This window comes from Vipera berus (assembly GCF_964194415.1).
Source record: "Vipera berus genome assembly, chromosome: 4".
NCBI lineage: Eukaryota > Metazoa > Chordata > Lepidosauria > Squamata > Viperidae > Vipera > Vipera berus.
This window is the reverse complement of record NC_138206.1, coordinates 13,503,992-13,531,982: the sequence shown is the minus strand read 5'-3', so window position 1 is coordinate 13,531,982 and position 27,991 is coordinate 13,503,992. Positions and strand designations below refer to the sequence as shown.

The 27,991-nt window shown below is 43.3% G+C and overlaps 1 protein-coding gene across 1 annotated transcript; it reads left to right on the top strand.

Annotated features, from left to right (window-relative positions):
* The first annotated feature begins 55 nt into the window (after nucleotides 1–55).
* CWC15 (CWC15 spliceosome associated protein homolog) lies at nucleotides 56–22,016 on the top strand. The gene is made up of 7 exons (XM_081327581.1): nucleotides 56–217; nucleotides 3,275–3,451; nucleotides 5,384–5,496; nucleotides 7,528–7,616; nucleotides 10,000–10,110; nucleotides 19,511–19,629; nucleotides 21,568–22,016. Exons 2-7 carry the CDS (start codon nucleotides 3,321–3,323, stop codon nucleotides 21,695–21,697), a joined length of 693 nt encoding a protein of 230 aa, XP_081183707.1. The 5' UTR covers nucleotides 56–217; nucleotides 3,275–3,320; the 3' UTR covers nucleotides 21,698–22,016.
* Nucleotides 22,017–27,991: the final 5,975 nt, after the last annotated feature.

Here is a 27,991-nt window from a genome sequence, read left to right as displayed (position 1 = left end):
TCTAGCCTCTTTCTTACATAGAAACTCCCCCTTTTGCGCCGTCGAGTTGTTTCTCTATGATTTCGTGCGCGGTGGATGCTGGCCTGTGGGAGGAATAATGGCGGGGCGGGCCTAGCCGTGCGGCGGTAACCTCGAGCCTTGGGTCGAGCTACACGGTGGATCTCGTATGTGCTTCAGAACCCGGAAGCTGCTCCATTTAAGCCAGTCATTACAGCAGGTAGAATTAATTACGATATAATTGTGGTGGTAGGGATTTCTTTTTTACGTGCTACAGCTACAGAGTTTTCAAGCAGTCCTCGGTTTGCGGGCAGAATCTATTCAGAATTCAATCGACAGTCCTGTCAGAACAGCAGCACTATTCCCCCCATCCCTTTCTTGCTAAAAGAGAAGGGCTTGATCGAGGATTATTCGGTCTGCTCTTTCTCAGTCTCTCCGTGTACGATCCGGAGTAACAGCATTGATGTGCCTTCCAGGGTCCGTCTCTAGGCGTCAATCTCTAGCCAATCTTAATTGAACTTGAAAAGCTGGAACAGTTAATACTTGGATGGGAGACCACCAGGAAATCCCAGGGATGGAGAATAGACTTGGGAATTTTTTTAAAAAAAATAAAAATCCCAGAAAGCAACACTGGCCCAACTATTGATGTACTCCTGCCTAGGAAACTACATGGATCTGTCTAGGTTTTTCAAGAGGCAAGGTGATCTTTTTTGAGCCTGAATTCAGAGTGATGAAAGGAGTTCGTCTAATCAACTTGAAAAAGCTTTACCTTACAGGGTTATCATACGATAAGGCGAAATTAGAACAATGTTCTCCTCCTCCTGGGGCACTTCCAGACATGTGGACTTCAACTCCCACAGTTCCTTAACTGGCCTGGTCATTGATGAGAATTCTGGGAGTTGAAGTCCATCTCTCTTGAAAGTTGGGAACTGCTGGATTAGAATAAGGGTTTTTTTTTGTCTCTTGGAGGCTGTTTTGTGATTACAGTTTACTTGATGCAGCAGATTGCGGTGTCTAAAATAGTGCTGGATAGATTTGTATTGTAATAGTTGTACTTAAGGGTGTGTGTGCGTGCGATGGCTTAGCAGTTAAAGACGCTGAGCTTGTTAGCTGAAGCTGACAGCTCGGGTTCGAGATCCGAGAGCCACACGATAGGGTGAGCTCTCATCCTTGTCCCAGCTCCTGCCCACCTAGCAGTTTGAAAGCATGCAAATGCAACTAGATAAATACCGGTAGATACCACCTTGGTGGGAAGGTAACAATGTTCTTGCGCCTTTGGCATGTAGGGATGCTGGCCACGTGACCATGGTAAATGTCTTCAGGCAACGCTGGCTCCCTCAGCCCTGATGTTGTACACGACTGGACAAGGAAAACTTTATCTTTAGTTAAGACCGACTCAATTCTTTGAAATCAAAGTGTATGATGTCTGTATGTATCTGTGATAAAAAGGTAAAGGTTCCCCTGCACATGCGTGCTAGTCGTTTCCGACTCTAGGGGCCGGTGCTCATCTCCGTTTCAAAGCCGAAGAGCCAGCGTTTGTCCGAGGACTTCTCCGTGGCCATGTGGCCAGCATGACTAGACATCAGAGGTGCACGGAACGCTGTTACCCTCCCACCGGAGTGGTCCCTATTTTTCTACTTGCATTTTTACGTGCTTTCGAACTGCTCGGTTGGCAGAAGCTGGGACGAGTAACAGGCGCTCACTCTGTTACGCAGCACTCGGGATTCGACCCGCCAAACTGCTGACCTTCTTGTGCTAATTGTAGTCTAACTTAATTACAGTAATATAAATGTTACAGTCAATACCATGTTTTATTAACATAGAGGCAAAGATGAATTGCATTGTTTGGTAGCTTTCCAACAATAGATTTATAACTTGATAATAGAAACTTGTCAGTTCGGGGTTTTTTTTGCTGCCTTGGTGATAAGATGGGTAGAGAAATGCCTAAATGAATGATAGGAGGTAAGTACTGAAGGAAGTCATCTGATACTACACAAGGGTAAGGACCCTATTTAGGACTGAATGGCACCAAGAAATCCTAAACATAAAACATTTTCTTTACAACAGATATGTGAAAATATTTATTCTGTATTTTAAAAAATAGTGATGATTTATTGAATTTGTTTGCCACCCATCTCACCTAATGACATGGATAATGATGCCTCATTGCCAGTTGATTGGTGAAACATGCTTTTCCTAATGAAATTGTTTCACTAGCACACTGTATAACTGCTCTAACTACGGAACAAAATCAAAACGAAAGGTTACAGTGAGATTCATGTGCAGATTTACTTTGTAGCCACTGAATGCTGAAATGTAGTTTTTAACATAATTTTATTGCATTGAAATCTCACCTACCCTCTCTGCATCAAAGATAGTGTAGGCAAGGTTTTCTTTAATTTTATTTAGTAGCTATCCTGAATGGTCCATGAGAGAAAGGTATAGCATCAGATCTATCAGAGACAGGGTACAGAAAGAGCAAAAACTGAGTGAAGCGAATATATTTGCAATTCTGATAGAGGCTTTGATGTAAGAATAAAAAGAAGTGTTCTTGTTTGTCATCCTTTACAGTCATTTTTAGGAAATCCTCAAAGGGCTTCCAAAGAATAGAAGTGTATTTCATATTAAAATTACCTTTTGGGTCTGTATCTGCCCACATTTTCCTATTTGAATCCCTGGAAATGAGAAAGAATATTACATATTCTTTTGTGTGTTTTTAAAATGTGGGCGAGGGACGCGGTGGCTCAGTGGGTTAGGATGCTGAGCTTGTCGATCAGAAGGTCGGCAGTTTGGCGCGTCGAATCCCGAGTGCCGCGTAGCAGAGTGAGCGCCTGTTACTCGTCCCAGCTTCTGCCAACCTAGCAGTTCGAAAGCACGTCAAAATGCAAGTAGAAAAATAGGGACCACTACGGTGGGAAGGTAACAGCGTTCCGTGCGCCTTTGGCGTCTAGTCATGCCGGCCACATGACCACGGAGACGTCCTCGGACAAACGCTGGCTCTTCGGCTTTGAAACGGAGATGAGCACTGGCCCCTAGAGTTGGAAACGACTAGCATGCATGTGCGGGGGAAACTTTACCTTTACCTTTATATCATTAGGGCAGCAGTAAAATGATGATACACCTCTACTTAGAATTACCATTTTGTGTTGGCTTTAGCAGCACCAAACCTCTTGCTAAGAAATGGAGAGGCTTATAACATTGGCCTGCAGCTGGAAGAGAGACTGTTTCCTGGAATAAGATATATTGACCAAGCTTTGTTTTTGTTTCACTATTGGAGGTTTTAACCTACATCCATGGTGTGAGTTTGATTCCATGCTTTTAAGATGACCACTGCTGCTCGACCAACCTTTGAACCTGCCAGAGGCGGAAGAGGGAAAGGAGAGGGGGACTTAAGTCAGCTCTCCAAGCAGTATTCCAGCAGAGATCTTCCTTCTCATACGAAAATCAAATACAGGTAAAGGCCAAATTTTTGTTCTGGTACTGGTGTTGGGAATTGATTCTGGTTCTGGGCTGTATTTTGCCCGAATAAAGGAATGGCTGCCATTTGTTTTCTTTCTGGAATCTAGCAGTTAGAGTCAAATTCCTTGTGTGTCTAACCACACTTGACCAAATAAAGTATTCTGTTTAAGGGAACACCTGATGCATCTGGAGATTTTGAATTTGTAATCTCCAATGGGTCACTGCTGAGGCCAGCCCTAGCTTCATGTAATTGCTTATGTGCTATCAAATGAGTTTTAGTGACCCTATTTATCGCAAAGCAGGGTCATTTGTTCTTTGGTTTTCTTGGGATTCCACCAATAAATCAGTAAAACCTAACCAAGGTTTCAATTAACCTTTAATTCAACAGATTATGTGACATCGGGTCGGTGTCACTTGTTAACCACCACCTAGATTTTTTCCCCCCATAATGGTCTGTCCTTAATTTGGTCCTAAAGGTCTTCCAATGGTGCACCATTGCCACTAAATGAGATCATCCACGTTGTTGCTGGTCATCCTCTTCATGTAATCACCAGGAGTCAAATTCAGTTTAGGGAGACTTTTGCTCCAATTGCAGTCCTAATTGGACTTAACACTAGACACCCCCCCCCCCTTTTCACTATAAAATGTTCAAGGATCGTACCGAAGTATATTGAAGTATAGAGCTGGGCTTGTGTAAGTTTATAAATTTTTCAGTTTTGCTACTGAAAATGTAGGCTAAATATATATTACACCACATAATTGACATTTAGCTGACATAAGGTTTGAAATGAGAATTCTTTTTCATTATGTACAAAACAACATAGTCCATTCCTGCCACATTATGTTTTTCTTCTCGATTATTTATTTATTTTTGGCAATTGATACGTTACTGTATTCCAATCCACTCAGAAGCCTCCCAGTAGAAGAAAAGTGAGCAATGGGAACAAACAAAACACAGCCAAAGAAAAGCACAATATCCCAACAATGCCACTATGCGGAGGGCGCAAGCATCATGTCTCCAAATGCTCTTGTCAAAGAGTCACATTTTCGCAACCCTATGGAAACTCAGTTAGATAATAGTTCATTAATTTAGGGGCAAAATGTTCCCCCAAAGGGGAAGGCCAACATTGCAATACATTGACTAGAGGCTTCCTGGAATAGAGCTCCTTAAGGCAGAGGTCTCAAACGTTTGGGGCACCAGGGACCGGTTACGTGGACAGAGGTTTCTCCGTGGACCGGAGGGTGCGTGGTTTTGTGTACTGCCTGTATCCTGCAGATGAGGCTTTCCTTGTTTGTGTGGACCGGTTGCTGGCATGCCATGGCCTGGTACTGGTCCACGGACCGGGGGTTGGGGACCCCTGTTTTAAGGGCCAAGATGCTCGGCAGGTCTTCTTTCTCTGATCTTACTGGATGGCAGATCCATTTCGAAGGGGCTGATCTTGAAGATACCAAGGCCCCAAGCTATGTAGGATTTTAAAGATAACAACTAACCCCTTGGAAGTGGAGTGGCAACCAGTGAAATCCCTAGAGTAGTAAGGTTACCGGAGCAAATTTAGATGCCTTACATGAGTAGCTAGGTGCTGAATTGGGTGATACTTCCAAATGGTCTTCGTAGGAGCCCCATTTAATCCCCATTTCAACAGTGGACGTGAGGAAGAAGCTGATCCAGGCATTCTGAAATGGTTTATTAATTTCAGAAGATTTTATGTTCCAAAACAGGGAATGTCTTACGGTATTCCAGATACGTTCTGGCCACAAAGTCAACTTCTGAAAGATGCCCTCATGGAAACATACTGTTTTAAGAAACTTTCCGAAAGCAGATCGTTCTGCTGTGCACTTCCCCACTTCTTATTTCATTTTCTGGTCCGCTGTGCTGCAGCAGCTTCGTTTTCTTGACTCACACTCTTAAATGCACTGTTTCTTTTAGGCAAACCACTCAGGATGCTCCCGAAGAGGTGCGCAACCGCGACTTCAGGAGAGAACTGGAGGAGAGGGAGAGAGTTGCAGTGAGAGAGAAGAACCGAGACAGGCCAGCCCGAGGTTGGTGCCACCATCCTGGCAAAGAGGTTTTGTGTGGTTGATCAGCCTCGGTGGAGATAGCCGTGGATCAAGCGCAGGCCCAGGCAATTCAAAAAGGGCTCACTAAAGTACATTTTGAAAATATTCTATGGAGTGGTAATATTGTAAGAAATAAATACAATTGATAAATACAAAACCTCTCCCAGATGCTAGAGCAGATAATAGGACATTACAGATAATCCCCATTTAGCTTCCACAATAGGCACTGGCAGCTTGGTTGCTAAGAGACACTTTTGCTAAGTGGAAAAACCACACGGCCATGCCTATGCTTCCAATTTTACCTCAGCTTTCCTTTTTTTTTTCCTTCATGCTTTGGAATGCTTACCCTGGCAATGGGACAATTAGCAAGAATGGAATTAATGTTTGTATTATTCATTGGGGAGGAAGGGATGGCAAGAAAGTAAGCAAGAAAATGATGGAGAATGCACGTTGAAAAGAAGGCTGTGAAGCCAATTGTGAGCCTAGCACACTCCGAGCTCCCTAAAGCGATTAAAGTTTTGTCAGTTACAGGCAGCAGCTGCAAGACACTCATTAAGATTACAGACCTCAGCTTTTTAACTTGAATTTTAACTTTTGAGGGAAGTGCTGAGCTGTGGAGAAAAGCAGCTTGTTCAGGAAATTTCTTCATTCTACAGGGTATGGTGAGGAGAAAAAAATGGATCAGGCAAAGGACACTTATGTGATAACTGATTGAAATGATGAACACACACCTGAGAGTTGCTGCAGAGGTCATAAATGCGGCCGTTAGTCACAAAGTTACCTTTTTTATATACCTGTTGTAACTTTGAATGGTTGCTGCCTGAGGCAGTAGCTAAGCAAGGTCTTTCAGTATTGTAAATCTATTACAGAGAGAATGTGAACAGCAAGAAGGGTTATAAATTGAACAAATAAGAGATGAATAAAATTTTTAGAAGGGAGTGTGTTAGCAGTAAATGCTGTGGAGCAGGGGTGGAAGCTTGTTGTAAAGCTATAATAGCAATATAGGTAGTCCTCGACTTACAGGCTCAATTGAGCCCCAAAGTTCTGTTGCTAAGTGAAGCATTTGTTAAGTGAGTTTTGTGCCCATTTTACGGCCTTTCTTGCCACAGTTATTAAGTGGATTACCGCAGTAGTTAATAACATGTTAAGTGAATCTGGCTTCCCCATTCACTTTGCTTGTCAGAAGGTCACAAAAGGTGATCATGCGATCCCAGGATATTAAAACCGTCATAAATATGAGTCAGATGCCAAGCATCTGAATTTTGACCATGTGACCGTGGGGATGCTGCAATGGTTGTAAATGTGCAAAATGGCCATAAGTCACTTTTTCCAACGATGTAGTGATTTTGAACGGTCGCTAAGTGAATTGTTGTAAGTCGAGGACTACCTGTATTGAAGGACTTTTTAAATATTTGGGAATGGTTTTGAAAGGCAAGATTGCTTAATATAAGGCAAGGGTGTCAAAATTGCCAGCCCGTGGGCCGGATGCATCATAGTGAAACAGCGCCCACCCCATTGCCGGCAATGGAAAAAAAGGCATGATACTTTGCCACACCTCACATGATGTTGGGAGTTTGACACCACTGATATAAGGCCTGCTCAACAACTTGTCACTATAGATAAAAAGGTATATAAATAACTTCTTGCCTTTACTCTTAAGGCACGCATGTGAAACTCGCGATGTCACATGATGTCGTGTGACGTATCGTGACTTTTTCCCTATTGCTGGCAATGGGGTGGGGGCGGTTTCGGCATGATGCATCCGGCCCGTGGGCCAGGAGTTTGACATGCCTCCTCTAAGGAGTGTTTACAGACTTACAAGCAAAAATCACTGAGATTTTTAGCACCTCTTTTTCCCCCAGTTAGAGAAGCAGTAATACAGCTAGATACACTGAAATATTGGTGTGAGCTGATAACATTTTTTTTTAACATGTCAACTTTCATTTTCGTATTCACTTTTCTTTCATTGCTGTTGGTTACAAGTTCTTTTTGTTGGCTCTGTTTCTTTCCCAGAACACACCACTTCCTCTTCGGTCTCAAAAAAACCTCGACTCGATCAGATCCCTGCAGCTAACCTGGATGCAGATGATCCTTTGACAGATGTACGTATTTCAAACAGTTTGGGTACTTGGTGGTTCGTCTTGTTCCGCGCAGAGCTCGTCTCCTGTGACGGTTAGCGCAATCTGGGTCAGATAACGATTAAAGATCATCACTTCTGTCCTGATAAACTTTTTAAGTCAAGACTGACTCTCCTGCTACTAAATTGTGAGAAAGGAAGGGGCGGATTCAGTGGACCTCGAGTTTTTAGAATTAATTGTGAGGCACAGGGTTTTCTTCGAAATCAAAATAAATTATCCTAAACATCGCCACCGTAATTTACCACAGGGCTTTTCAACCAGTGGTACGGGTACCACCTGTGGTACATTGGCACCTGGCAGGTGGTACGTGACCATCCTAGAAAAGTGGCAGTGGGGGAGGGGAATGAGCTGAAACTGGCAGCACCGCACAAGCCTGAGCGAGAGACGGCTGGAGCTGCAGGGCTGTCAGGGCTCAGCGGAAGCGCCGGGATCATTGCCAGGCTCCAGCTGGAGCTCGGCGCTGATCCCGGTGCTTCTGCTGAGCCCAGAAGAAGCGCCGATCAGCTGGAATGTTGCAGCATCTCCGGGGTCTTGTGATTTACATTCAGATGCTTGGCAACTGATTCATATTTATGACGGTCACAATGTCCCAGGGTCAGGTGACGTGACCAAAACCTGCTGCAACCACCCAGCAGAGGGGGAGGGGAAATAAAAACCAAACACCCCACCCCACCCCCGCTGCCAATCCTCAACAGAAATGCTCACAACAATGAAAACCTCGGACAGGAGGAAGAACGCGGGCAGGCAGGTGTCTTGCTCGGCTGTGGCTTGGGGGGGAATTTTTTCAGTGCCATTGTAACTTCGAACAGTCACTAAGCGAACTGTTGTAAGTCGAGGACTACCTGTACTTCATCACTTTTTTTCCTTTTTTTTTGGTCATCAAGTTTTTGACACCTTGCTAGGTGACTGGTGGTACTCGGATGTTGCCATATCCTAAAAGTGGTATAGTGGGTTGAAAGGTTGAAAAGCCCTGATTTACAAAATGGGGAGCTCTTTCCTTAAACTGGATTAACATAGTAGAGTATGAGCTATGAGCTTTCTGATATTAAAAGGTAAATTTTTGAATGGTTGGAATGGGAATCTTTACAGGTATTGCAAACCATAAAGCTCTTCCTTCTTAAATTTGGGGAATCTTAAACATCCATCCAGTTGCCAAATCTTTTTTTTTTACTGATAAGCACTTTTGAAATTCTGAGAATATTTATTTATATCCTACCTTTGTTGTTTTTATAAACAAGTCAACGTATCTAATACTCTTTCCTCCTCCTATTTTCCATACAACAGCCCTGTGAAGTGGGTTGGGCTGAGAGACAATGACTGGCCCAAGGTCACCCAGCCAGCTTTCATGTTAAACGTACTCGCCCAAAACACGGGTGGGTGTGGCTACTCACTAAACACCCATTTATTGGAGAGCAAAACTCCTGGCAATCTTTATAATGCCTCACAGCTCTCTTCATAGTCTCAACTTCTGTTTTTTTCACACACATGACAAAGCACTGGGGTTTGACTCCCATCATTTTTATTTCCTAAAATGTTTTTTTCCCTGCATTTTTAATGCAGAACCATTGAAATTGTTTGAAGTTTAACACATTGCAGTATGCTAGCTCCTGCGTATTTTTGTTTCAATTAAAACAATCTGATGATAATATAAAATCAGAGAGAATGTAGTTCCTGGCAGCACCGGAGTGGTCTCATGGGATTATGAGAGACCCAGGCTTTAGGGTTAAATAATACGCGTTGGGATTGAACCTAAGAAGATTGACAGAGAGCTGAATTGAAAATATAGTAACTTAAAAATGGTTGGGTGTGTGGGTTTCTCTCCCACCCCCCAAAAAACCAACAAAAAATGTTTCACTTGAAAATATCGGATGTTCAGTTCGGAAGCTTCAGAAATAAAAATGTTTGGCGAGTTACGATTTCTGTGTGATAAAAATTTTAAACTGTAACATGCGTGCTTGATTGGAAAACTGGAAATTGCAAATTGAATAAGCTTACAGATTTTTTCATCAGCACAAGTTCGATTAGTTGCTTGATAAATGCGTTATGTATGCAGGTTTTATTATATGACACAGGGAACTGGAATTAAGCATCGTATGCCAGTAGGAGGGGTAGCGGGCATTTCAGAAATAAATTGGAAAAGAGGCGTCAGAGCACAAGTGAAGCAACTGTCTGTGTTTAAAGCAGCCGCATCTCGGGAAGCCGCAGGATTAATGGGATCAACGGCTAGACAGCTGCCGTGTTTAGGTCTCCGTGCAGTCCAGAGTTTCTCTTTGGAGTGGAATCTGAAACACTGCACACTCCTCTCGGGTATAAAATGAACAGTCGGCTGATTTTACCGCATCCGTAGGAGGAAGAGGAGGAGGAAGATTACGACGAGGAGAGCGACGACGATACAGCCGCTCTGTTGGCTGAGCTAGAGAAGATAAAAAAGGAACGAGCCGAAGAGCAAGCCCGAAAGGTAAATAACTTAATTTACGTTTGCTGATTCAGTGACAGAATGAAGATAGGTAGCAGATCTTCTAGAGCAGACGTGTCAAACACAAGGCCCGGGGGCCCAGATCCAGCCCGTGAAGTGGTTTCATGCGGCCCACGAAGCCATCCTGGAAACGGAAGGAACGGCCCCCACTGCCTTGGCCCTGGCCCAGAGACCCTCCTTCTGCCAGAGACCCTCAGATCTGTCCCACTCCTGCCCAGGCCCCCATAGGCACCCTTGATGCGAATGATGTAGAGCTGGCCACGCCCACCCAGTAGGCCATACACACTAGCCACGCCCACCCAGTAGGCCCAAGCCCACCCAGGCCACGCCCACCCAGCCCCTTGAGGGCAACCGCAATGCTGATGCGGGCCTCAATGAAATTGAGTTTGACACCCCTGTTCTAGAGGGCTACCATTATTTATTGAAAATGATTCCTTTCTTTTTTTATTTGGGGAGAAATTATTTCATACCTCTGCTCCCGAAATCGCATTTGATTGATGGTGATGTTATCCATTCAATCGTGTCCTCGGCGATCCTATGGGCCAGATCTGTCCCGCCTCTCCTGACCTTGCCCTACTTCTTTGATTTTTCCCCCCCCCCTAGTGCTCTGGCTGGTGTCAGCTTTAATGGTGTGCACTTGGTTAGCTGGGCCACATGTAGGTTCTATGAAAGAGCCTTGGTGGAGCAGTGGGCTAATGCCTCCTTAAGTAACACCAGCTGCCTGCAATTAGTGCAGGTTCGCATCTCACCAGGCTCAAGGTTGACTCAGCCTTCCATCCTTCCGAGGTAGGTAAAATGAGGACCCAGATTGTTGGGGGCAATAAGCTGACTTTGTAATAATGCCGCTGGGGGGGGGGGGCTGAAAGCCCTAATAAGCAGGCATATACATAGAATGAAGGCGTCGGATGGCGCCCGACCTTCACTCCTTCCGACGCGATCTGAAGACCTACTTGTTCGAACAAGCCGGCCTGGCCTGATGGGTGATGGGTTTGGATTTTAATATTGTTTTAGTGCATTTTAACTTATTATTGTTAGTTTTGGGCACTTTGTTTACCGTATTTTCCGGCGTATAAGACGACTGGGCGTATAAGACGACCCCCTACATTTCCTGTTAAATTATAGGGTTTGGGCTATACTCGCCGTATAAGACTACCCCTCTTCCAACGCACACCAAATAAAAATTAAAAAACATCAGATTTGATTTTAATATGGTAATTTTAATTCAAATGCTTATGACATGCAGGTACTTAGTAGGAAAACTGTCACTTATAAACATAAGGCTGTTTGTCATCAAACATGTAAACATAAAACAGTGCAAGTGGATTAAACTTAATAATAATAATAATAATAATAATAATAATAATAATAATAATAATAATAATAATAATAAGTTGGAAGGGACCTTGGAGGTCATCTAGTCCAACCCCCTGCTAAGGCAGGAAACCCTATACCATTTCAGACAAATGGCTGTCCAGTCTCTTCTTAAAAACTTCCAGTGTTGGAGCATTCACCACTTCTGGAGGCAGGTTGTTCCACTGGTTAATTGTTCTAACTGTCAGGAACTTTCTCCTTAGTTCTAGGTTGCTTCTCTCCTTGATTAGTTTCCATCCGTTGCTTCTTGTCCTGCTTTCAGGTGCTTTGGAGAATAGCTTGACTCCCTCTTCTTTGTGGCAGCCCCTGAGATATTGGATCACTGCTATCGTGTCACCCCTCACCCTTCTCTTCGTTAAACTACACATACCCAATTCCAGCAACCCTTTTCCTATTTTCCTAATTCACTTTTTCACTTTTCCTAATTCACTCTAAAGCTTTCCCTGCGCAGAGCCTTAAGTAACCCCAGCTGCCTGCAATTAGTGCAGGTTCACATCCCATCAGGCTCAAGGTTGAGTCAGCCTTCCTTCATTCCGAGGTAGGTAAAATGAGGACTCAGATTGTTGGGAGCAATAAGCTGACTTTGTAATAATGCTGCTTGTGGGGGTGGGGGGGTGAAAGCTCTAATAGGCAGGCATATACATAGAATGAAGGCTATTGCTAAGCACATTGATTTGTGCTTTAAATTGTAAGCCGCCCTGAGTCTTCGGAGAAGGGTGGGATATAAATGGGATTTAAAAAAAAGACCAAATGGGAGATCCGCTCCAGGTTTTCCAGCCAGCCCGCCCAGTTCCTGAGTCAAATGTGTCCTTAGACCTAAGCAGCTGCTCTGGCTATGCATTCCCCACCTGCCTTTCAAGTTGCTCTTGCATTCCCCACCTGCCTACAGCTGCTCTTCAACTTTAGAAGGAAAGAAGCCCAGACCCCAGCCTGTAAAAAATCACAGACTGCAGCTTCTACTCCAATTGGTCCCGCTTTCCCTGCGCAGACTAAATGGAAGATCCGCTCCAGGTTTTCCAGCCAGCCCTGTCCCTAAAGTTTCAGCACCTGGTGTATAAGACGACCCCTGACTTTTGAGAAGATTTTCATGGGTTAAAAAGTAGTCTTATACGCCAGAATCTACGGTAATCTTTTTTAATATTTGTAGTCTTGTATTTTTATATGTTTGCCCTGTTCACCGCCCTGAGTCCTTTGGGAGAAGGGCGGTATACAAATAAAATTATTATTATTATTATTATTATTATTATTATTATTATTATTATTATTATTATTATTATTATTATTATTATTATTATTAAGCACATTGATTTGTGCTTTGAATTGTAAGCCGCCCTGAGTCTTCGGAGAAGGGCGGGATATAAATGGGATTTTTTTAAAAAAATGGAAAAATGTGTGGAGATGAGGTATGATGAACACCAGCTATCCTCTACCCTTATTTTCCTCTCAAAAATCCTTTTCACCTAACAGCTGTGAATCATTCTTCCGAGCAGCAAGAGTAGCCGCTCATTGTCCAATGTTTAGAAACGGAGAAAGTTCCTAAAGTTTCACTTGTGAGATGCTGGTGGGAAAAGATGCTTATTGAAATAAAAATCTAGCCAGAGTGTATTTTATAGTTGTGAAGCTTGCTAGGAGGCAGTGAGGTCTAATAAAAGCAGTTTGCTGCAAAGAATACAGAGCTGGCAGTTCACCAAGGAGGAGAGAATTGTTTGGCCTCTGACGTAAGTAAACAGTTATAATCATTTCTTGGTAATCCAAACTACCTATTGCATATAAGCTATGAATGTGCAAAACTTTCAATTCAGAATGGCTTGCATTTGGGACATTTTTCTGTTCCCAGATACAAATTTTATTTCTAGAAATACATTTAAATACCACTAGAGGCTGCTAGAAACTGTTCAGGGTAAAGTTTTCAGTCAGGCACCTTCCAGACGGACTGAATTGCAGCTTCTATCTTGTCCAGCCAACAGGGCCAAAGAAGGGTGGGAGTAGGACTCTAATGGCACCACGGTGGGCAAGAGTGGTCTGTAGCTTGCTTAGCACAGGAATAGTTTACTTGGATACTCCCAGAAATGTACCTTTTTTTTTCCTTCCAAAATGTACCCGATATCTGTTTTGTGGCGGTATTTTTCTGGATACCACCCGAAATCTTTTCCGGAATATCACGATGTACTTTCAGAAGAAGTCAGTTTGTCCTCAGAACTGTTGGGAATGTTCCTTCTAGTGAACATTCCAGGGAATGTCAAAATATTCTACTGCTAGATCATTGAATGTTGTATTGTTGTTGTTGTTAGTTGTAAAGTCGTGTCCGACCCATCGCGACCCCATGGACAACGTTCCTCCAGGCCTTCCTGTCCTCTAGCATCTTCTGGAGTCCACTTAGGCTCACGCCTACTGCTTCAGTGACTCCATCTAGCCACCTCATTCTCTGTCGTCCCCTTCTTCTCTTGCCCTCAACCTTTCCCAGCATTAGGCTCTTCTCCAGTGAGCCCTTCCTTCTCATTAGGTGGCCAAAGTGTTTGAGTTTCAACTTCAGGATCTGGCCTTCTAAAGAGCAGTCAGGGTTGATCTCCTCTAGGACTGACCAGTTTGATAGCCTTGCAGTCCAAGGGACTCGCAGGAGTCTTCTCCAGCATCATAGTTCAAAGGACTCAATTCTTTGGCGCTCAGCCTTTCTTATGGTCCAACTTTCACAGCCATGCATTGCAACTGGGAAGACCGTAGCCTTTACTATACGCACTTTTGTTGGCAGGGTGATGTCTCTACTTTTTAGTGTGCTGTCTAGATTTGCCATGGCTTTCCTCCCCAGGAGCAAGCATCTTTTAATTTCTTGGCTAGAGTCCCCATCTGCAGTGATCTTGGAGCCCAGGAAAGTATCTGTCACTACCTCCATTTCTTCCCCATCTATTTGCCAGGAATTGAGATAATCTCTTATTATGAGGGACATGCAGTGCTTCAGGTTTGAATCGAAAAAGATACTTTGAAGCATTTGGGAGTACCTCTCTGTTCCTCTTTAAAGCAGCCGCATCATTTTATCTACCCAAGGACAGCTTTGTGATTCTGGAGAGAATTGAATTGCAAACAAGACTCCTGTTTCTGGGCCACGGTGGACCAAAGCACTTTTTTTTTTGAATCAAATATAAAGCATCACACAGCTTCAATTATTATAATTTGCTATGCTTCTTTGGTTACTCCTTTGAATTTATAAAACTGCTTATTCTGCATTGGGTCGCTGGTTTACCAAGTACAGTCATCTTTGCTCTGATTGGCAGCTGTTCTCTAAGCTACCAAGTCTTCCCACCTCATCTCGCCTCCACAATTTTGCAGTCTGAATTTTTTTTTTCTGTGGCTGGTTTAACCCCCTTACGCTCCTGTATCAAAGCCATGTGATTTCCTGCTGAGCTTCAGCATTTCTGGAATGTTACGCTTGTCCTGAATTCTGTTTATGAGTATGCCTTACATCTGGGGTAACTAATATGCCTGTCTGGGAAATGACAGGGGTGAATACAGTTCATGCCTGTTTCAAATTTTGATCATGTAGAAATTGAGTTTACGTTTTAGCCAGAAAGCAATGCAAGATAAAATTATATTGAGTAACAGTAAGGGATCAGATTTAAGTTAAATGACCGTTGCAATGGCTACTGTTTGTAGTTGTTAATAAGGCAACATTTATGGAGTGGATCAAGTAGAATAGTCCCATTCAGATGAAGTGAGCATAGGAATAAGATTAATAAGATTAAACATTTTAACAACCGCATAATGCATTAGTTACTTAATTGAAGAATACATATTGGTCTGTTTAAGTTCTTATCGGGTTTTTATCGTGCAAAGGATTTTTATGTGTCTCTTCTCACAAATCTTCTAGCGTGCTAAGAAAAACTTGAGATCTGGATTTCCTACATCCTGAATTTAACTATTACATTTTTAACTAGTCTCATTGTCTGTTTATCTTAACATTTTTCCTTGTTTGATGTGCCTCCAATCTCTAGATTACAGTCTATTTGTGGAGGACACAAGCAGTATAATCTTTTACCACCTGGCCCAGACTAAACCAGTTGCTATTTGCTCTCCAATTTCAACCAAAGGATAAGCACTCAAACCATTTTTGCTCCAACCAAACAAAGGTTAAAAGTTGAATCTGTCACTCAGGAACTGAAGTTTCAAATTCCCTGCCATGATTCCCTGTGCAATTTTTATTGAATGCGTGCTGAAAATGAGCATAGCTTAGTCCGGTTTGCTATGGGTGACATTTTTGGATGGTTTAAAATAATTTTATCATTTACTGTGTGCGCATTTGGGATTTATCAATAGCCTTACAGTTTGGCAGTTGTATAAATTATTTCTCGAAAAATCAGATTTCCACTCCATTCTGCACTGGGCAGACACCACTGCAAGGACTCTTTTAACATTTTAGGAAGGATTCTGACACACTGGACTAGGTTCCGAAAAGGACAAGAATGATAATCGGGAGATTAGAAACTAAGGCCTGTGAACAATGATTAAAATGAGTTAGCAATATTGAGCCTTGAGAAAAGATAAGGGTGAGCAAACTTCAAGTACTTAAAGAGGCTGTTAAGTAGAAGGCAGCCAAACATCCTTCTGTTTCATCCTAGAAAGCCAGACAGAGGATGATGGTTTTAAGATACTGCAAAATGAATCCAGCTGACTATTAGGGAAAAAAAGTTTTATCTCTTTATCTCTTATGGGCTCCCCTCAGCTGGTTGCATTTAATAAAGGCTGTACAGATAGTCCTTGACTTACAACCGATTGCTTAGCGATTGCACGAAGTTTATCTTCCCCAGGTAGTTACGACCTGGTTCTGAAGTTGTGACACATACCCTCACAGTCACATGACAGCATTTACGTCTGTTTTTGGCAAAATAGGGACGTGGTGGCTCAGTGGGTTAGGACGCTGAGCTTGTCGATCAGAAGGTCGGCAGTTTGGCGGGTCGAATCCCGAGTGCCGCGTAACAAAGTGAGCGCTTGTTACTCGTCCCAGCTTCTGCCAACCTAGCAGTTCGAAAGCACGTAAAAATGCAAGTAGAAAAATAGGGACCACTACGGTGGGAAGGTAACAGCGTTCCGTGCACCTTTGGCGTCTAGTCATGCCGGCCACATGACCACAGAGACGTCCTCGGACAAGCGCTGGCTCTTTGGCTTTGAAACGGAGATGAGCACCGGCCCCTAGAGTCGGAAACGACTAGCACGCATGTGCGGGGGAACCTTTACCTTTACCTTTTACTTGGCAAAATAATAATAATAATATGATTTTGAACATGGTGACTGCTTAACTACCGCTGCAAAAAAAGTTGTAAAACAGATCTGGTCATATGGGCGCCTGCTTTACTGTCAGGACTGAAGACCATAATGAGCAGAGTCAGTTAAGGTTTTAAGTTGAGGACTACCAGTAATTTAGATTTTCGTACTGGATAGGTATTTAGCCTTAATAGCCTCTTCCAAGTTCCAGGTTTCTATAGTTGTGAGCCCAAATGAGTTGCACAGACTAGGTTACTGAAAGTCTATGGAGATTCTCAGTCATCCAGGCCATGGTTTTCCCAAACGTGCTTTTTCAGGAGGCAGCTGGACTTTCGTGTTTTTCTTTGAAGATGTTTTACTTCTCCTCCAAGAAGCTTCTTCAGCTCTGACTAGATGGTGGCGAATGGAAGGATTTATATTCCTTGCAGACAGCTGGTCATTTGCATTCTTTTAGAGAGTCGTTGAGGCCACTTGGAGGTTTAGCTGTGTCCTCAGGGTCACCTGAGTGGTCCAAATGGCTCCTGTAATCTGCAATATTTTTCTGGAAATCCAGTCATACCCCCACACCATTCGAAGGGCGTTCATCCCAAAATGCACGGCTAAAATTCTGTGGAGATTCTCAGTCATCCAGGTCATGGTTGTCCCAAGGGTGTTTTTCCAGGAGGCAACTGGACTTTCTTGTTTTTTTTTTCTTTGAAGGCGTTTCACTTCTCATCCAAGAAGCTTCTTCAACTCTGACTGGATGGTGGGGAATGGAAGGATTTTTATTCCTTGCAGACAGCTGGTCATCTGCATCCTTTAGGTTACTGGGGCAGCTTATTCTGTCTGTTGTATTTTAAATTATTATCCAGGGTTAATGTCTAGTATTAGGCCAGGATTATTTGTAGCACTGCTGTCTCTGATTGGTTTAGTTCAGTGTTGGCGAACCTTTTAGAGACCGAGTGCCCAAATGGCAAACCAAAACCCACTTACGTATCGTCGGGTGGCGGGTCGGCGTGGCCCGTTGGGTGGGTGTGGCCAATTGGTAGGGTGTGGCCCATTGGGTGGGCATGGCTGCGGTGGTAACGGCCGACTGGGTGGGACTAAAAAGTTCAATCAATCAATTTCAACTTTGCGAGATCTTTTTTTTTCCGCGAGAAGTTGAAATTGATTGATTGAACCTTTTTTTTTTGCATACGGTGGCCGAGGCCTAAAGCGAAAAGGTTTTATAAAACCCAGCTGAAGGCCTAAGACTGGGGCGACGGCGTGTGTGCCCACGGAGAGGGCTCTGCGTGCCACCTGTGGCACGTGTGCCATAGGTTCGCCACCACGGTTTTAGTTCCTCCCATGAGATCCTGGAGAATGGGCAGGCATCCGGTTCCTTCCATAAAACAGTGCCATTTAGGAGGATATGTCGCAGCACCTACCCTTTGGGATACATTCTCTCCCCAGGATTTGACCCCCATGGACCTTCTGCAAGGCCTTAAAAACATGTCTTATTCCCCAGGCAAGAATGTTGGATGTGCTCATCCTGAGATGACTTGGCTTCAGTTTTGCTACCTTGTGGTGTTTTCTGTGTAAATCACTGAATAAATAAATAGAAGTTCATCTAGAAGTAGCATAGATTGTGTACCCAGAAATTTTAGTTCTGCAGCTTAACACATAATCAAACAATTTAGGCCATTAAACATCTTTGCCGGGTTGTTGTTGTTGTTTTTTTGTTAAGGTTGAATTTTTTTTACCCATCTTAAGTAAAATCTAAATTACCCTAGTTTGCCTTCTGGGCAGAAGCAGAGGATGTGGTGAAGTTAGACCCTGTTTTGCTAACCACGAGCATGAGCAGATTCCTGCATCGAAGGCTTCCACACATGCGCTCTTCATAGCTTCCACCCAGCTTTGAAACCAGAGAGGGAAGTTCTGGAGCGTTGTTCCTGCTGAGGCTTTGGGCAGCATCCTTTATGGCTTGTCCCTCCTGTAGCCATCTGTTGCATAAGCAAGCTTGGAGAGATGCACCCCAAAGGTTCCTGGAGCAACTTGCTCCAGGAACCTTTGGGGTGCATCTCTCCAAACTTGCTTATGCAACAGATGGCTACAGGATTTTATGGGATTTTATTTTTATAAGTCATTCTTTGAACTTCTCAACAAGAGACTACAGGAGTTTCAGCCTGAAGGTGAACTCTTCATTCCTTGGACTCGTCACTGCCTAGCCTAGATATGTGAAGCCAAAACCTCAGAAAGAGATTCTGGCTATAGTCCTGTATTTGGCATGTGCTTGTTTCAGAAACGGAAAACTGGCACTGCAAACATAAAAAGAAAAAAAAAGAAACTTGAATGCACCGCAAAAAGACTTGCAGCTGAGTCTTACCTGCTTCTACAAAGGGATCCGGAAAGGAAACAGTCCCCTTTTATTTTATTTTTTATTTTTATTTATTTTAATCCCATTTATATCCCGCCCTTCTCCGAAGACTCAGGGCGGCTTACAATTTAAAGCACAAATCAATGTGCTTAGCAATCGCCTTCATTCTATGCATATGCCTGCTTATTAGGGCTTTCGCCCCCCCCCAAGCGGCATTATTACAAAGTCAGCTTATTGCCCCCAACAATCTGGGTCCTCATTTTACCTACCTTGGAAGGATGGAAGGCTGAGTCAACCTTGAGCCTGGTGGGACTCGAACCTGCACTAGTTGCAGGCAGCTGGTGTTACTTAAGGAGGCATTAGCCCACTGCTCCACCAAGGCCTTTGTAAAAGCACAGCGCTCACCTTTCCTTCTCTTGGCAGGAACAAGAACAGAAAGCTGAAGAGGAGAGGATACGGATGGAAAACATCCTAAGTGGTAACCCTCTCTTGAACCTTACGGGACCGGTACAGCCTCAGATAAATTTTAAAGTCAAGCGAAGGTATGGAGATGTTAACGGTGTATTAAACCGATTCTCAGCTTTTTCCACCGGATTGTGAATAGAGTCATAATTCCAAAAAGAGTTATAACTGGCTTTTAATTGAATTGTTTAAAGAAAAAAATCATAAAGCCGAGAGCAGTTGTCTTCCTGTACTACAAATTCAAGCTCCTCTCGTTTATTTCCCTACGTTTCCCCTTTGCTCACAGTATAGGGAAACAAACAAGAGGGGCTTGTTTACAAGAGAGGCTGTGAACCAGGATGTACAAAATTGAACATTTTACTTAGCACAGAGTTCTCCAATGTTTCCGGCTTTGCAGACTAAATGTGGGGAGGACGGGATGGTTCGGCCGGCAAGCGCACACGCGCAGCTCCATTTCATAAGCGGTGTGCACCTGCGCCTGCCATGCGCACAAATGGAGCACATGCGCTTGCCCGCTGCTCGTGCGAGATTGCCCATGCACTCGCTTGCCAGCTGTTTCCACAACCCAATTTCAAACCCCTCACGGCCCACTACTGGGGCATGGCCCACAGGTTGGGGACCCCTGGCCTAGCAGAAACTGCTGAATCACAGTCCAGAAGTAGGTTCATAATGGAAGGGTTGAAAATAGAACATGCCAGAACTCTCTGGCACATACCATTCCTTGGTGAGTTTTGCACATCTCTAATTACGAACTTAATCAGCTGAAGTATTACAGTTTTTTTTCCCTTTTATTATTTTAAAAACCCTGGCTACTTCTACAGTCTTAATATTTTTACTTTAGGGTTTTATTTTCAACCCTCACAGGATGCAGTGTTTCCTCTGTAATTGATTTAATCCAGGGTCTTGGTTTCTACCAAATCTTTAGGATTGACCGAATTTCCCCAGGCTTAGACTCAGGGGGACTTCTAAAAGATAGAAGTCTAGAACCAGAGACAAACCACTAAAATGTACATAGGAAGGGGTGAGGGCCCATTTTTAAATCCCTCCGTTCCCAGATAATTAACTTTTATTACATTGCTTTCCTTTGGGAAACAAGGCAGTATATGCCTTTCCTAACATCTGTTTCTACAGAAGCTTGTTTTGTACAAAAGGTCCTTAGACTCTACTTTGTCTAAATTAGTTTCTGACTACAGTTTAGATATAGCTAAGTATTTTATTTGTACAATGGTAAATCCTCAACTTAAGACCACTTGTAATGGGCCTACCTGTGGGTTAATTACAACCTGGATTAGCAGTTACAACTATTGGAGTGGGTGGGACTGCAGCCATGTGGCCACACTTCGGATGCTCGGCAAACGGCCACATTTACGGCCATTTCCAGTATCATGTGATCACATTTTAGTATGATTTTAATCAGTTTTACCATAGGTTTGCTTAACAAGCCCCACGTTCACTTTACACTTGCTGCATTTGCTTAACGACCACTGCAAAAACTGTAATAAAATCAGGTGGTCATGTGACTGACCTGTTTTATGGCCATCGCGACTTATGACCAAAATGGGCAGGCTCCACTATGGTCATAACTCAAGGACAGCCTGCATGGTTTCTGTAATCAACTCATGTATGCATTCATAAACTCCTGTTTACGAAGATCTGTAATATAAGTAAAATCAGGACTGTCTGGGGAAAATTGTAATATCGGGCCTTTGTTTTATCTGTCCAAATAGCACTTATTGTGCTTTTCTTAGTTTCAAATGTCATTTACCACATGACATTTCATACACATTTCATAGGATTTTCAGTTGTTTCTTTGGTTAATCCTTAATCTGGCCAGGATCCCAATCATTTGCAAATGATCACTGCTTTTCTCATGCAGTTCAGCCTACACATTTTCACGTAGGTTGTCCCTGGTTCAGTCCTCAACCTTCCAGAAGGGGAAATGTGCCAGAATATTATAGTGTGAACCAAAAGTCTCTGGCTATGCTTCTCACGTGTAGATTGTTCCTTTCCTCTTTTAGGTGGGACGACGATGTCGTCTTCAAGAATTGCGCTAAAGGTGTAGATGAGATAAAAAAAGACAAACGATTTGTCAATGACACGCTGCGGTCTGAATTTCACAAAAAGTTTATGGAAAAATACATCAAGTAGGTTTTCATTTTTGAATAGTCTGTGTTGCTGATAGGTTGTGTGGAGCGCAAGTCGTTTGACTACCATCAGAAAAATGCTGGCTTGGATGGAAAATCTGTCAACCATGGGCAGGTATCCTCCATGATCATAGGTGTCTTTTTAGCTTAATTCCTCATCTGGCCTATTTTGCATGTTTTGTCATTGTAAACCTATCCCCTGCCCTCCCCCTCCCCCTTTCTTGAAGATGTTGGTTTCCTTATTGCTATGAATTTATGTTCACTGGAAAATCATTCTGTAAATGTTTTGAAAATGACTTCCAATAAATCCTTCACTTACGAGACTATTTTTCTTTCTTAAACCTACATTAGCTCCCACTCCTGTTCTGCACATTTTGTACTATCCCTCTCACTCAAATGGGAAAGCTTGGATATGTTTTTAAGATTCAGCAGTGGTCCTTCTATCTTCTGTGACATGAAGCATCCTTTATTAGTTCTGGCTGATGTGTCATCTGCAAACCCTTCATGGACAAGCAGCCTGACCGTTACTCCTAAGCACCAGCAGCCTCTAGTTTAGCATTGGGCCCTACTTCACCGAAACCCCACCATAAGGAAGATGGGGTGGAGAGGGCAGGGGTTGAAAAAAAGGAAAATGTCAATGTCGGGTGGATCATGCCCTATTCCGAGTGGTAGGAACCCAGCAGCTGTCATGGTACGTAGGAAAAGCATTGGGAGACGAGAGTGAAGAATGGCTGCCTAGGGAACAGTCAGATAAGAGACAGCCTGTCCTGCAGTTGGATAGAGGGTGGAGCAAGAAGCTCAGAAGGGACCCGCCCAATAAGGGTTATAAGGAGAAGGCGAGAGCCTTGTATTTTCAGACTTGCAAGAGTCTCTTCATGCAGCTTTACACTTAGCTGTAGACTTAGCTTATCTTGGCAGGTTTCCTGTCTACCACAATGATGGGGTCGTTTTGCTGCTTTTCCTGATATGCCCTTGGGTGGGAGAAGAGCAGACGAGGGTTTCTACTTGTCCTTCTGAATGAAAATGGGGGACCGCTTGGGTTAATCTAATGTCAAAAGAATTGGTGATGGGCCTGCCTTTTAGTCTGGTTCAGAATAGCTTTGCTAGCTAGAGATAGGAAGATTCGGATTTAGGTTTCTTCCCCTGCCCTGGTGTAGTGGGCTATGAATATAGCCTGAAGCCAAGATAAATCAGGTAGGAAAAATCTGAACCCAAATCAGGAGTGGAATTTGAGAAAGCATATCTCATTTGCTCCTCCTCGGTTCTCTTAAGGATGGAGGTAGGGGGAGTGGAAGACACGCTCGACTTGCAAGATTCTCACTGTAATCCTACCATAAATGTAGCTTTAGTACTCGTGACTTTGGTGTTAGCACTAGCAATAGCTCTTAGAATTATATACCACTTCACAGTACTTTACTGCCGTCTCTAAGCGGTTGACAGAGTCAGCATATTGCTCCTAACAATCTGGGTCCTCATTTTACCCACCTGGGAAGGATGGAAGGCCGAGTCAACCTTGAGCCGGTCAGGATCGAACTCCAGACTGTGGGCATACTGTGCCTGCCATACTGCATTCTAACCACTGCGTCTCCACGGCTGGTTCAAGTCTGGTCTACCATAAAGGGCTGATACCACTTCCTCCCCACACCCTAACAGGATTTCATCAAGATGTTATTTCAGGCTGTTTTCGCTGATTTATGTTTGTCTCCATGTACAGCTCCTTTAAAAAGGGAGAGATGACTAAAAACTAACTATGGATGCCTTGGTGCCATCTGAACTTGGTTGTTTGCTTACAGCTGTTTCATTACCCAGCTAACCAAGTTCAACCCTGAGCTTTATATATCTCGTCTAGACTACTGCAACGCTCTCTACATGGGGCTTCCCTTGAGGACCACCCGGAGGCTCCAGCTGGTACAGAATGCAGCCACGAGAGTTGTGTTGGGAGTCTCCCGATACTCCCATGTTACACCTCTGCTCCGTGAGCTGCATTGGTTACCAGTTGTCTTCCGGGTGAGATTCAAGGTACTAGTAATGGTGTTCAAAGCCCTACATGGCAGGGGTCCGGAGTACCTTAGGGAACACCTGCTGCCGGCATCAACTTCCCTTCGCCCTGTGCGTTCCCACAGAGAGGGCCTCCTCAGGGTGCCACCGATCAGAGAATGTGGATTGGTGGCCCCCAGGGGGAGATCCTTCCCTGTGGGCGCCCCGGAGCTATGGAATCAGTTACCGGTTGAGCTCCGGATGGCGCCCGATCTTCGCTCCTTTCGCCGCGATCTAAAAACATACTTGTTCGAACAAGCCGGCCTGGCCTGATGGGGGATTGGTGGGGTTTTTTATTGTATTTTATTGGGGTTTTTACTATGTATTAATTGTTTTTTAGTGGGCATGTATTTAATTATTTTTTAACTTTTGTAATTCTGTCTTTTTATTCTTGCCCTGTTCACCGCCCTGAGTCCTTCGGGAGAAGGACGGTATAGAAATATTAATAAATTAAATTAAAAATTAAATATTCTCTTCTATTTAAAAACTAACTGGTGGTAAAATAACCATAGTTACTCCAACTATAAAGGTGCATATATCAATTTACGTATCTGTATGGACGCAGTGGCTCAGTGAGTTAGGACGCTGAGCTTGTCGATCAGAAGGTTGGCAGTCTGGTGGGTCGAATCCCGAGTGCCGCGTAACAGAGTGAGCGCCTGTTACTCGTCCCAGCTTCTGCCAACCTAGCAGTTCGAAAGCACGTAAAAATGCAAGTAGAAAAATAGGGACCACTACGGTGGGAAGGTAACAGCGTTCCGTGCACCTTTGGCGTCTAGTCATGCCGGCCACATGACCACGGAGACATCCTTGGACAAGCGCTGGCTATTCGGCTTTGAAACGGAGATGAGCACCAGCCCCTAGAGTCGGAAACGACTAGCACGTATGTGCGGGGGAACCTTTACCTTTACCTTTATGGTAACTTACATTCTTGTGAGGTACCCAAAATGAACTAGTGAGATTCTTACTTATTGTCTTTGATGATCACCAGGGTCTCCAATGTCTTATTTTTCAATTGGAAAGTACTTGGATTTATGTCTCACCTCTCACCTACTTTCCTACTAGTTCCTCCATAAACCAGCACTGCTGTTAAAATAATGGCAAGCATTAAACCAGCGCTAAGTGGAAACCCAGCAGACTACAAAGCATCAGACAAATCATGTATTGTTGGCTAATATGGTTAATCAAGGATAGAAGATCATCAGGACATCACAGAGCTGTGACCAGTTTGGGGGGGAAAATTTTTTTTAAAAAAAATCTTGGAAGACTTATGTCTGAAAAAGCTACACGGGGATTTGAGTCAAAGGAGTCTTTGGCCTTTCATGATCCATGTCCCGATGGCAGCTTATTTTGCTTGCAATCTGTTGGGAGTTGGGAATGCCCCTAAACCTCACGCAAGGAAACCCTGTTCAAGGAATGGAGACCATTTTACTAAAGTTCACTGAGCGCCATGTCGATTTTTTTTTCCCTCCAATAAAAAGCTGCATACATCGATGCGGAGGAAAGAAGAGAGATTTTGTGACCAGTCGCATTTAAGAGATGGAAAGCTAATAAGTTTCTTTAAAGCAGGGGTGTCCAACCTTGGCAAATTTTAAGACTTGTGGACCTTAAGTCTCTGAATTCTCCAGCCAGCCATGCTGAGTGGGGAATTCTGGGAGTTGAAATCCACAACTGTTTTAAGCTTGGACATTTTTAAACCATGAGACAAATGGACCCTGTCTTGGCAGGTGCAGTGGCTCCATTTATCATGGATCTCCTGTTTGGGAAATTCCAGAAGTATTTTCTCAAAACCAGTAACTGAAAAATAGTTGTCCATCTCTGTTGGGAATGGAAGGCCTCCACTTTCTCATGGCCATTTGGCTCAGGATAGTAAATCCCAGAGACGCTTCCATCCTAACTTTTGTTATCACAAAGACAGTAAAACTCACATTCCTTTAAAACTGCAAAAGGGGCTTTCCCCTGAGAGTTTCTCACATATTTCATTAAACTGAAAAAACAGATGTGGCAGGCTACAAAGCTCTAAAAATCTTCAGTGCTCAAGGATAAAATTCAAAGCCCACGATTATTTCCTCTGCCATCTCTGATTTTAAATACATATACGGGTAGTCCTCGACTTATGACCATTCATTTAGTGATGGTTTGAAGTTACGTCAGCACTGTAAAAAGTGACCTGTGATTTCCCCCACACACACGACTGTTGCAGCATGCCCGTAATCACAAAATTCAGATGCTCAACAACTGACTTGTATTTATGACGGGTTGCAAGGTCCTGAGGTTATGTGATCACCTATTGCAACCTACTGATAAGCAAAGTCAATGGGGAAGCCAGATTCACTTAAGAAGTGTTTTACTTATTTAACAACTGCAATGATTCACATAACAACTATGGCAACAAAGGTCGTAAAATGGGGCAAAACTCACTAAGTGTCTTATTTAGCAATGGAAATAGGCTCAATTGTGGTTGTAAGTCGAAGATAACCTGTATACGTATGTACATACTAATTTTAAACAAATGAAACCGAAGCAGTCACTGACCCAATTTATGACCATCAGAACATATGACCATAACGGACAGACTCTATTACAGTCATATGTCAAAGACTGTCTGTAATTTCCAAATAATAATTAGTTCAAGTTCTTAAAAAGGTCTGAAATTATGCATCTGATCCCAAGGAGACTGGAACTTGAGCATCTCTAACACAGATAAAAGACATCACTTACCGTATACCAGGCCATCATCCAATAAATTACACAGATTTGCATTACGTGTGCAAAAAATATCACAACACGGGATATGGTGAGAGGTAGGGGCTGGGGAGAGGCAACTGTTTTTCATGTAAAACAAACAAGACTCAGGATCAAAAGATGAATTTAACAAGCAACATCTGGCATTTCTGTTTACCTAAAGTAATTAGTTGATGAGAGCATGAACATGGACTTAGTCATGTTTGCTCCAAACACATGGTTCCTACTAGTGTCCCATCAAATGCAGCTGATTTCCACCCCACAGAAACTTTCTACTTCCCCCGAGAGTTGGTTACATGGGCGCACCCATTCATATACATAGACATGCACTTAAAAGATTTAAAACTCATACTGTGTTTGCGTGAAAGAGTAGGAAAGTATGACTGTCCTACTTTACTAAGGACAGCTCTCTTTTCAACAGTTCTATATTTGACATAAGGGACGTGGTGGCTCAGTGGGTTAGGACGCTGAGCTTGTCAATCAGAAGGTCGGCATTTTGGCGGGTTGAATCCCGAGTGCTGCGTAACAGAGTGACTGCCAACCTAGTAGTTCGAAAGCACGTAAAAATGCAAGTAGAAAAATAGGGACCACTATAGGGAAGGTAACAGTGTTCCATGCGCCTTTGGCGTCTAGTCATGCCAGCCACATGACCATGGAGACATCCTCGGACAAGCGCTGGCTCTTCGGCTTTGAAACGGAGATGAGCACCGGCCCCTAGAGTTGGAAACGACTAGCACGCATGTGCGGGGGAACCTTTACCTTTATATTTGACATGTTTCAAGAAATCTTTAAGATTGCCTGTACGAATCGAGCTTAAACCTGCAAAACCATAAGGCGATGGAGTTCTATTGATTCAAAGAGGTCCCTACCCAGGCTAATATAAGCTCTTTTACTACTGATGATTTAATTACTATGAGCAAATATACATAAAGCTACATGCACTAAGTACCACTCTGCAAACTACTCTTAGTCACAGTAGAAAAAAAATATATGTAACTCAGGATTGATGCTCTGAGCTTGGTTTTTTTCCTTGCAGATGTTTCATTACCCAACTGCAGAACATCATCTTGTCACCTGGTTGGGTAATGCAACATCTGCAAGAAAAAACCCCACAAAGCTTAAAGAGCACCAGGGATTCCACATTCTTAGTGAATTCTCTTACTAGTTATATGTTGTTGAGCAAGGAGATAGTTGGTTAACAAAGTAACCCCTTGATCTGTTCCTATCCACAAACTCAAGCTTTATTCTAAACTTGCATAATTCATGATTAGGGTAGTTTGTGGTTCAGCAAGTTCTGGGAATTCTTCTATCATAAAATGTGCTCCAGAGTGGGCCATTAAAGTCCACTTTGAGCAGAGCACATTATATCAACACAATTATAATATGCTAACCAAGATTTATGGTTTGGCATGCTTTGGAACATGATGCTTTCCACAAGCACTATATTGCCAATCTTTGTGTTATGGTGTCCTAGGATGATGTTGGAGCTTGCATCAAAGAAATGATCTGGAAACGGTAG

Excerpts from the sequence above, each read along its gene's own strand:
- CWC15 (XM_081327581.1), top strand. The coding sequence starts at position 3,321 with ATGACCACTGCTGCTCGACCAACCTTTGAACCTGCCAGAGGCGGAAGA. Across the intron at positions 3,452-5,383 it reads CATACGAAAATCAAATACAG|GCAAACCACTCAGGATGCTC; the intron begins GTAAAGGCCAAA and ends TGTTTCTTTTAG. Across the intron at positions 19,630-21,567 it reads AATTTTAAAGTCAAGCGAAG|GTGGGACGACGATGTCGTCT; the intron begins GTATGGAGATGT and ends TTCCTCTTTTAG.